The 11,454-nt window shown below is 38.7% G+C and overlaps 1 protein-coding gene across 1 annotated transcript in view; it reads left to right on the plus strand.

Moving 5' to 3' along the window:
- The window catches only part of htr7c (5-hydroxytryptamine (serotonin) receptor 7c), a 62,619-nt gene extending 51,522 nt beyond the window's left edge, over window positions 1–11,097 (plus strand). The window contains exon 2 of the mRNA XM_058374382.1: window positions 7,296–11,097. Within this exon, the coding sequence (XP_058230365.1) occupies window positions 7,296–7,998 (703 nt within the window). The 3' untranslated portion in view covers window positions 7,999–11,097. The remainder of the gene's footprint in view (window positions 1–7,295) is intronic.
- The last annotated feature ends 357 nt before the right edge of the window (window positions 11,098–11,454 follow it).

Raw genomic sequence — 11,454 nt, forward strand, 5'->3', positions numbered from 1 at the left:
GCATCATTTATCAAGCTGAATACGATCAATTTTTTCGTTAATCTTTCAGTAAATCATTCATCTCGAGGCTCGGTTGACTTTTATTTTGGCGACGTCCACGAAACTCACGAACACGACAACAGAAGACTGAACAGTGACGGTGTGTGTGTTACACCTTCCAGAAGGCTTTAATAGGGTGCCATTACTTTTATCCCAGTTGTATAGCCGATCTCGTTTGCCTTAATTTTTTAGATTGCTTTCTTTCAAGTACTGTACTGAATATATAATGATCAACAAATTTCCAGTTTTCAATTTTTGTGGATAAAATTTTCACTTTATGTAAAATTATGAAAAAAAGTCTCCTTATGTACATTTACATAAACCTAGGAGCTCTAATAGGGTGCAGAATTATTTTTCCAAATGAACTGTAATTTCATCAATACCAGATTTCCAGTGTAAATGCTCCTGTGAATAATTTACTGAATGATTTATGAATAAATTGATCATATTCAGCTTGATAAATGATGCCCAAAGATTCATTTATGAGCTTATATGGTAATAATACCAGAACACTTTATGACCTTCTATGGTAGAATATATTTATGACCCTATATATTAAAATATAATTATATATTATATATTAAAATATAATATATCGTTATGACCTTATATAATAGTAATACAATATCATTTTATGAGCTTATATGCTAATAATACAGATAGACTAATAAAGATAGTTTTTTGCCCTTAATTTGTTTGAATGTCTCTTCACAGAATGTGCTGTGTGTTAATCAGGATTAACATGTCAGGATAAAGTTTAAGAAGGTCAGATTATGGAACAACCCTCCTGTTATCCTCAAATTTACAAACATGTTTTTCCCTTGGGGTTAATTTAATCCTCCAGAAAATAATTTTTCTCCAGTTTATTTTGTCAGGTAATTTATGTTTCCTAAACACCCAGAATTTCTATTGCGTGTACTATAGAAAAATTTACAAATCAACATACAATCTCAGTGATTGATGTCAAATTGGACAAAAAGATCTTTTTGTTTTTGTTTTTAATGGTTTTATTTTTATTTTATTTTTTTGTTATTTTAAGGATAGTAACATATAATGAGGATAGTAACATGTGACAAGGATAGTGACATGTAACAAGGATAGTGGTGAGAGGAGAGGTAGACCTCACAGGTGTCGACTCCCTGGTATGCTAATACAAAAGCTTAGAGGTGATACTTACTTAAAAAATGAAAATGAAATGAAACAGCCTTTATTTGTCACATATACATTACAGCACAGTGAAATTCTTTCTTCACATATCCCATCCTTGGAGGTTGGGGTCAGAGCGCAGGGTCAGCCATGATACAGCACCCCTGGAGCAGAGAGAGTTAAGGGCCTTGCTCAAGGGCCCAAAAGTGGCAACTTGGCGGTGCTTGAACCCCTGATCTTCCGGTCAACGACCCAGAGCCTTAACCACTTGAGCCACCACTGCCCAACTTACACTGCACTGCACAACTTAGAGTTGGCCCCCAACTGTAGGCTAGTTCATAGTTCCATCATTCCACCATTTGGTGTTGAGAGCTAGGATGTGTAAATTACTACAATAGTAACATTTAACATGTAAGGTTTTCCATCCCCCATGTCATGTGAAGTCATGTGAAATTATAAAATTGATTGTTATAGTGACCTCAATATTATCCAAAACAACCAAAGCAGATTAATTAATTTTTATGTGTTTTATACAGCTAAAACAGCTTGAGGTTGACCCCAAGGAATGCTGATGCCACAAAACGTGTACTGGACACTGAAAACATATTATCATGACCATTTTATGTTTACCTGGCTTGTCCCTATTAAATTTTAGACAAAAAAAATTCTTTTAAACATATATTTTGTGGCATTAAACATTAAATGGGATCAAACACACCACAAGGATAATAGGAGGGTTAACTTAATTAATTAATAATTAAACTTGCTTTAAACTAGCCTTCGGTAGCTATTAAGCTGCATTTGTCATACCGACCTGCCAACCATTTCATTATGCTAGCAAATAAGCTAGCTACTTACCATGCTAGTTAGCAAACTGGCACAATTCTGTAGTGTGTGAGGAAAATGAGTTTTATATTCAAATCTGTTTGTGTTCACTGTGTTTACTCGAAGTTTCCATATCAAAATATGACTTTGTCAGGCTCACAACATCAGTATAGCTTTGAGAGCTCATAGAAATTCGAATTTTTGGTTGATGCTAAGTGCAATTTCAGACATATTTGATTTCTTTTTAGCCATTTACCAACACATCTGAGGTGAATGTTGATTCTGCTGATATTTTGGCTGGTTTTCTTTGTTTAAACAAGTTATCAGCTATTGTTTTGTCTAGATGAATTGCCTCAGCGATTAGCTAGCCTGGTGTGCTGTCGTGGGTTATTTGTAGTTGCCTAGCAACAGTGCTCTCACAACATTAAATACTTAAGAACTATATTTAAAGGAACGACTGTATGCATCTCAAATCACTTCTAAGGAAAAGGAAAAAAATAAATAAATATATGACTCGCGTTCTTAGAATCTGGTGTGTTTGTGGCGTCTTCTGTCATGAGTGGAAGTTGAAAAGGTCAGGATAAAAATAGGACTGAATGACAGGAAACGTCTCTCGCTACGTCTTAGAACAACATTGGATCACGTCTTACTTAAATACGCTACTTTAAGGCGTGTGCTGTGTTTTTGTTTAGTCAGTGAGCTGAAGCTGAAGTGATATATCCATAAACACAGCAGAGGGATTGAAATGAGGGGTGAAAAAATAAAACCTGGGTTATGTTCAGAATAATAATAATAATAATAATAATAAATTTCCGGCACCTCAGGACGTCTTAGAAACCAGCTGTGTGTTTAATATGAATATTTAAAGAACTTCCCATTTAGGCTTCAAGTACAGGCACGGCTTATGGTCTCGACTGTCCAGATAACAAAATACTGCTGGAGTGTGTTCATGTTCATTCATTATAGCTCCAAATCCCAAATATATCCAGACAAGACATGATTGCTGAGTTGTGTTCGCTCCTGTAGCTTTGCACCCGAGGCTAACTTTGTTCATCTCACTCTAAAGCATTCCATATTTATAGATGCCAGTGTCCTCAACCATATCACAGGTCTGAGTGATGTCTCTATAGAGCTGCATGTGGCTCTGAGGCAGATATTCACACGCAAGGCTTTGGGTAGGACGAGCGAGATGTCTGTTATTTCTTAGATCCAATAAGTGGAGGGTTTTTTGGGTTTTATGGTTTCCTCCACCTCCACCTCCACCCAAAAATGCTCAGGAAGATGGATTAGTGTCTATTTTCTAGTATTTGGTACTAGTGTGTGTGAACTGCAAGGGATCGGGGTCCCATCCACACTGTACAGTGGAACCTTGGTATACAAATGCCTTCCCTTATGAATTTTCATCTTAACAATTGAAATTTTGCAAGAAATTAGCATCGGCATACGAACTGAACCGAACCGAATGGCGGCTAAGTTGCGCGTACATCTGGGAGCCGTTCCTGTTAGCGTCAGTGGAAAGCCAAGCGAAACCAACCGCAATTAGTTTACAAATTTTTTTTCAGTCAGCGAAAGCTGGTTGGAAAGAGTCAACCCACGATACCAACGTTACCTTCAGCATGCATTCAAAACCTAGGTGATTTTCCGGGTGTTTTTTTGTTGACAGATTGGTGGCGTGGGTGATCTGTTCTATTTCTAGCCCAAGGTTGGTGTCACGACTTCCTGTGAGGACCCTTGACATGGAATGGTCAGGCTTGGGTTCTTTGTAAGCAGCCGTACAGTTTACATACGCTTCATATTGGGAATATTGGTCATATTGTTGGGCGGCTGGAACGGATAATCTTTACATATTTACATTATTCCTTATAGGAAAATTTGTTTCACAATACAAACTTTCACCTTAAGAACTCGCCTCCAGAAGCAATTAAATTCATATGCCAAGGTTCCACTGTATTCCTGATGTGCCTGATGTTCCTGGGATACTCTGACCAGGATGAGGCGCTTACTGAAGATGACTGAATGAATGAGCTTCACAATTTGCCTTCTGCCCATCAAGAAGCAGACGCTTGGAGGTATGATGCAAATGCAAGGGGTTTTATTACAAAAATTCACAAAATTAGGAACAGGATCAAAGCAAAGTAGATCACAGTCGAGATCAGGGAACATACAAAGTCCAGTCACTGGGTTAACGATAGCAGAATTCAGGCTAGAATAAATGTCACTAAAATACAGGAACTAAAGTCACGCTTTGTAAACGTGTGAATGGAAACAGTCAGTGTAAAGCAGACGTATGTAATTAAACACGGGTGACAACAATTAGAACACAGATGGTGACTGAACGTGGGAGTACAGGGGATCGCTGGGAGTTGGAGTGCATAGCTGCCATGTTTGTTGGAGTTTGTGGAGTGTCATGATGTGATTACTGCATCCCTCTTATTTTATTATTTTTTTCTGTTTTACCAAGGAAACGACGATGTGCACAAAATGTCCCATGTTTTTCCTTTTCTAAAGGTCAAATATGACACCCCGGTGCCTGGTTGGAGCCGACAAGACGATTTCTTTCTTGAACTTTTCACCTATTTTTTCTGTTTTTGTTCATTATTTTAATATTGGTTTCTGGTCCTAGCCTTATGAGGACCTGTCAAGACAAGCTTGGGGAAAAGTAAACACGCAAGAGATTTACATTCCTTTTAAAGAAGTTTTGTAGTAAATTCGCCCCCCCCCCCTCGCTCTCTCTCGCTCACCCCTTGTCTTTTGTTTTTGTACATTATTTTACAGCTTTCCTTGTAAATGGATTCATTTACAGAACTTAGAGAGTGCATCTTTACTGCTCTGGAAGTAAAGAAAGTTATAGTAAAAGCCTGAGGACAGAGAGAGAGAAAGAGGATGTTGGCTGGAAGTCTTTGTCAGATTTTATTATATTAGTCATATTTCCTGTCTTAAAGGAAAGCGCTGCACTGAACCATTCCACATTTTAAAAGGATTTATGATGCTGTATATTTTTGTCTAATGAAACGTCACGTATAGGCTTTTAAAAAAGAATTGAATGGCCCATGACTTCTAGAGGTGTGAGATTTGAACTGCAGGACATTACTGATTAAAAAAATATATGAATAAAAGTGTGATGGTGATTACAGTCTTCTTCTTCGAACCTGAGAATGAATTTCACATGTTGGCAAATAATAATGATCCCCTTTACAACATCATGGGGAAGTAATGATAGAATTATACTGTAAGCTGGGATAATAGATTTGGACTATTATTCTCCTGCCGTTTCTCAGTGCAAGAGGAAAAACCCAGAAAGAGAAGAAAAAAAACACAGATAGAGAATAGAGGACGGGATTGCAGTGGACAGATCGAGCCGCTGATCATCCCAGATCAGCATCAGCTGCTTGCTGTGGGAACACAAAGACACCACTACCCTAGCAAATGCAAACACTGAGGTTTTGGCTGGTTTTGTTAACTTGCGCTGTCGGGATAGTGATAGGAATGTCTAAGAGAATACTTAACGCTAATTTAAATGTGTAAATCGGCTGCGGTTTTAACCTTGAATCCCGGACGCTTTCGTTTTTGTCTGTTTAGAGCAGCTTATAGTGCATGTGGTGAATCTTTTCAGATTCCCAGAATGGTAAATATGACTTTACTATGTTTGGACCCTTGGAAAAAGATTTTTTCCACTTCATGCTAGTTTATATTGCGTCCCTTTAATACTGACCAGAAGTGCATGTATTCAAGCCTCCGCACAGCCAAGCTGCCAGTGTTCGGTCCACAAGTAAAGCCCTCGGGTCTTTCTGCTCCAGAGATGCTGTATCACTGCAGAAGCTGTACTCTGACCCCGGCTTCCTTACAAGCTGTGATATGCGAAAAAGTGAAAAAGAATTTCTCCATACTCTATTGACTGAAGTTTAACCAGCATTGTATTAGCAGCTATCTAAAAACAATGATAAAATTTTACTGCACTGTTTTAAAGTGAGCCGCTGAGGAGACTCCATAATTACCTGCTGGTTTGCACCATATGTTACACTGATCCTTCATCTTCCCTGAGGTTAATCCTTCAACATTACACAGACACTTTCACATCACGCAGAGGATGTGTGTATATAAAGCCAGACTCACTTTATATCCAATATTAGATTTTATACATTTGTACTGAATTTGCTTCTTCACTCTTGCTTGCACACACAACTGTGTAATCTCTGAATTTCCCTCAGGGATTAATAAAGTGATTTACCCACACATCTACCAACCAAACCTGCCCACTTACAAACACATTTACATACACCGAACTAACCTAACCCACCCACCTCTATCCAACCTGACCCAACCCACCTAAAGCAAATCAACTGCACAAATACAAAATTAACTACTCACACACAAACAACTAACCAACTTACCCACCTACATAAATTCTTCCTTACACCTAACTAACCCTGCCCATCTACCTACATAATAACACGCAACCAATCTAACCCCCCTACCCATCTGCCTATCTTCCTACCTACACTTATCCAACTTAACCCACATAGTTACTTAACCTACACCAAACCAAACTAACCCACCAACCTAACTACCCACACCCAACAAACCTAACCCACCTACCTAACTACCCAAACAACTAACCCACTTAGTTATATCCCTACTCCTAACCCACTCATTTAATAACATCCAACTGTCAGGGGCATGGGGTGCCGGGTGGGAGAAATCAGACCCAAGTGCAGGGAAAGAGATCAGGCAGGGGTTCATCATAAAGTAACAAAAGAGCGCATCAGAAACAACCAGTATAAATAGGGGAGATAATCAGTGAAACATGAGGGACAGGTGTGCAGAGGCGGGAACGGGTGGGGCAAACACGTGAGAACACAAAACATAAACAAAGACACATGGCACAGGATATAAACAAACCCCTGCTGGAATGCCCCCTAGTTCCAACAGGGAATTAGCCAAGCCATCCATGACACCAACCAGTCTAAACAAGTTATCCCACTCACCCACCTAAAATCCTACCAAACCTACACCCAACCAACCAAACATAACTCAGCTACCACCAGGCTGCTTGGGAAATTCAGTATTTTCTGACTAGTGTATTTGTGACTACAGAGGATCCTGAGCAGCAAAATGCTTCCACTTGAATATGATGTAAAAGATGTATAAAGGAAACATGGTGTGTAAACAAGAGTTTTTTTGTTACTAACGATTACTGGGTCTGGCGTTCTTTTAAAGATGTCATCTTGTAACTCTTGTATTTTGGTTTAATTCTCATCAAGTTTCTACAATTTTTCCACTCACAGGTATCTGGGCATCACACGACCTTTAACGTACCCCGCACGTCAGAACGGTCAACTGATGGCGAAGATGATCTTCGGGGTGTGGCTGGTGTCGGCGTCCATCACGCTTCCGCCCTTTTGCGGCTGGGCGAAAAACATCAACGAAGAAGGAGTGTGTCTGATCAGCCAGGACTTCAGCTACACCATCTACTCCACCGCTGTGGCCTTCTACATCCCCATGCTCGTCATGCTCTTCATGTATTACAAGATCTTCAAAGCGGCGAGAAAGAGCGGCGCCAAGCATCGCTTCGAGTCGGTGAGGATGCAAGGGCTGAAAACGCAGCAGCACCCGGTGGCCGAGGAGTGCGTGGCGTTGTCTCGGCTCCTCAGCCCCGAGCGCCAGAACATGTCCATCTTCAAGCGTGAACAGAAAGCTGCCACCACGCTGGGTGTCATCCTCGGAGTCTTCACCATCTGCTGGCTGCCTTTTTTCATCCTGACCACGGCCAGGCCGTTTATATGCGGCATCGAGTGCAGCTGTGTCCCCATTTGGATCGAGAGGACGCTGCTGTGGTTCGGCTACGCCAACTCGCTCGTCAATCCGTTTATTTACGCCTTCTTTAACCGCGACCTGCGCTCCACCTACTGGGATTTGCTACGCTGCCGTTACCGCAACATCAACCGCAGACTTTCTGCCGTCGGCGTACACGAGGCCCTGAAGTTTTAAAACCAGTCCAGGCTTATTTCAGACCCTGTAAGGTCTAATGTTGGATTTGGATCCTATGTGGAGAGGTTGTTTTTTGTTTTGTTTTTTTTTCACGAGAAAACTCAAGGAAGGATGAAACCACATGCCACCTTTCAAGAGGCTTTTTCGGGGAAAAAAGATTTGCAGTAGAAAGGTGAACTCTGAAAAGGACACAGTAGGAGGTTGGGATGCTTCGGGATGCACGGGCATGGACGCTATTTTTGGACTCTGCGATGGAGAACAAAAGGGAGTGCTGAAGCAGGTTGACAGGTGATTTTAAATATCCTTAAAAAAGTGAAAAGGACGCATTATATTTGTGGATCTAACGAATGAGGATGAAAGGAGATTGCGGAATGGACAAGAGCGAGGAAATTTTTTTTTTTTTTTTTTTTAAATTTTTTTTAGAAAGATCAAAATTTCTGGACTGCGTGAAGGACACTCTAAAGGTTTTTCCATGAAATTTAAAGTGGAAACTATTTTCTGGGCCGTTTTCTTGGCTGGAATTCTCAAGGCAGATGTTTCTGTCCGTGTCAGATGTGGACTGCAAGCGCTAGTGGATAATCGCTGCTGTAGGGCTTGTGGTCAGCGCTGACTAATGTTGGGAACGTGTGTGTGTGTGTGTTTACGCGTGTTCCAAAGTGAAGGTGACAAGAGAGACAGGGCACAAATGCTGCGTCCAATGACTCACCCTGTGTATTTTAAGAAACATGCGTTTAGCAAGGGTCGGCTATGTCCTCCAAGGATTATCAGACTTGAGAAAGCTTCGTGTGAATGCCGTGCTCGGATCTGACCTGTTTTTTTGGCCAGATTTAACTGGGTTACGTATAATAATAACAATAATAATAATAAGGAAAAAATCCACACACACAGAGGCTTAATGATGGTAATTTGAGTCGCATTCAATTGCAAATGAACCTCTAGCATCTGGCCAGGACACAGAAATGTTCCATATGTACAATAACATTTTATTGTTGTATAATTGTCAAATATTTGTGCAGGAAAAACCTTCCCCTTTATGTATATTGTCAGTTGTAAATCAGTTCCCGGAAAGTTCTATGCTATTCTTTCCTGTATAATACGGAGAAGACAAAGTCTATTTAAATGTTTTGTTATCATGTGGTTTATGCAGATGTTTCGTCTCGTATTCTGGAGAAAGAAACAGCTTTTTTGTTCTATGAAGAAGTGATTGTTGAGGATGAACGTGGATATTATTTGTTTCAGTTTTTCTGTTTACTTGAAAGCCATTCGAGCGGAAGTGAAGGATCCGATCGAGGCGTGTGGAGTCCCTCATTTATAAAGGAATAAAACACTCCGTGTCATGCCGTTAATTGGACCCCGGGCTTGTTTGATTAAGCCGAGGAAGCTGATTATTTTCCCGTAACAGCGCGACACCGCGTGTTTTATTCCTCTTGTACCACTGAAAGAAACAAAACAAAAAAAGTCATTCTTTAATAAATGAAATACAAAATAGTTCCTGTTATCGCTTAGCAGCTTGAAACCTACATACTGTATATTCTTCTTCCCTCACTTTCTGGTGAAGGAAATAAAACATACAGCTTGTTATTGAGAAACTTGTAAAGCACAACAACATCCTCCAGCTTTAGATTTCCCTGTGATGGAAAACATTAAAGTTACAGCTTTACCTCTGCCTGTTACAAAGCACTGACACTGGAGACTCCTTCTTTAAATGTTAAATAAACGTCTTTATATTTAAAAAGAAATCAGCATATGGATGTTTTGGATTATGTGGTGTATTAATGATACAGGTCCCTGTGTATGAGCTGTTACTATGGAAACGATAACCCTGTGATTGTGGAAATGTTTCAAAGGGATGGCAAGAATTCTGGAGCTGTAACGATCTGTTTAACGTCTGTAAAGGACACGACTTAATTTAGGATCACGTGGAATTTGTTTACATAATTTTGCATATTGTTTACTTAGGAAATGCCACAATTTTTTATCATGTACGCATTGTATCTTTTCCGTCATGCATGATGTGTATGCCTTATGAGATGCGCACTAAAAACCTGGTGTGACTTTGACAAGCAACAAAAAAGGGTAAAGAAAGAAATCAAGAAAAAGAAACAAAAATTCTGAACCTGAAAAACCACCTAAAAAAAATCTCCCAAAACAACCCCAAAATTGCCCTAAACAAAAGGCGAAAATTCCCAAAAATTCCTGAATGACAACACGGAAAAAAAAACCAGAACAAAAATCTCCCCCAAAAAAAACCAACCTGAAAATTCCCCCAAAAAACACAACCCAAAAAATTTCCCCCGCACAAAAAGACAACCTGAAAATTCCCCAAAAAACCAACCTGAAAATTTCTGAATAACAACCCAAAAATTCCAGACAATTTTTGAAAAAAAAAAAAAAAATCCCTGAATTTCCTGAAAATTCCCCCAAATAATCTGAAAATTCCCGAAAATTCCTGAATAACAGCCCGAAAATTCCAGAAAAATCCCGAAAAACAATATGGAAAATCCTGGAAAATGAACTTCTATTACAGCTAAAAATCACTGTGTTTAAATTAAAGACAACTTTTTTGTGGTCCTTAAATATCCAGATAAATGTTTTGTGTAGTGTGAAGTAACAAGTCACTCATGGTATCTTGTGCATGTGTCATCTCGGCATTTTGCCCAAAATAATCTGCAAGTTAGCTGATTTAATCCAATATTAACCAGTCCTTCCTAAAAGAAATCTTTTCATCATCAATCTGTGTCTTGAAGTTAATAAGTCAGTCCCTCCAGGATTCTGTGATCACAGAAGTTTACAGAAAATCAAGAAAACTCCACAATATTCACAGAATCTCGCAATTCGACGGCAGATTTATTTTGCAGATTTGGGCCGATATTTGTATTGTGTATTATGTAACGTCATCACAACACGCATTCATCCAAATCCCTCTTCCTTTAACGACTCGGAACAAGTCATTACATATGTGGCTTTACTGCTAGGAGTTTAAAAGAGGAATCTAATTAGTTTTCTGTAAAATAAATGAAATGAAATGAAATGAAATTGGCACAATTTTTGCTTTTTAAAAACACCCCCAGAAAAATCAATAATTTGATGGACACAATAAACGAGTAAGTAAATAAATACATAAATAAATAAATAAAATAAAATACAATTAAATTAAATTCATATAATAATATAGAATTTAATAAAATTCATAAAATCATAAATAAATAAATAAATAAATAAATAAATAAATAAATAAATATACTTAAATTAAATTCATAAAATAATAGATAGATAGATAGATAGATAGATAGATAGATAGATAGATACAAAACTGTTAGCAAGTTTCTGTAACGTGAGCAAAAGCCTGGATGCTTCTACATAATCTTCATTAACGCTGATTGAGTAATAATAGTTATAATCTATAACGTGAGTTAGCACTCATATGAAACTTTAAGGTGGACATACATTTAAAAA

The sequence above is a fragment of the Hemibagrus wyckioides genome, linkage group LG22 (assembly GCF_019097595.1).
Source record: "Hemibagrus wyckioides isolate EC202008001 linkage group LG22, SWU_Hwy_1.0, whole genome shotgun sequence".
Taxonomy (NCBI): Eukaryota; Metazoa; Chordata; class Actinopteri; order Siluriformes; family Bagridae; genus Hemibagrus; species Hemibagrus wyckioides.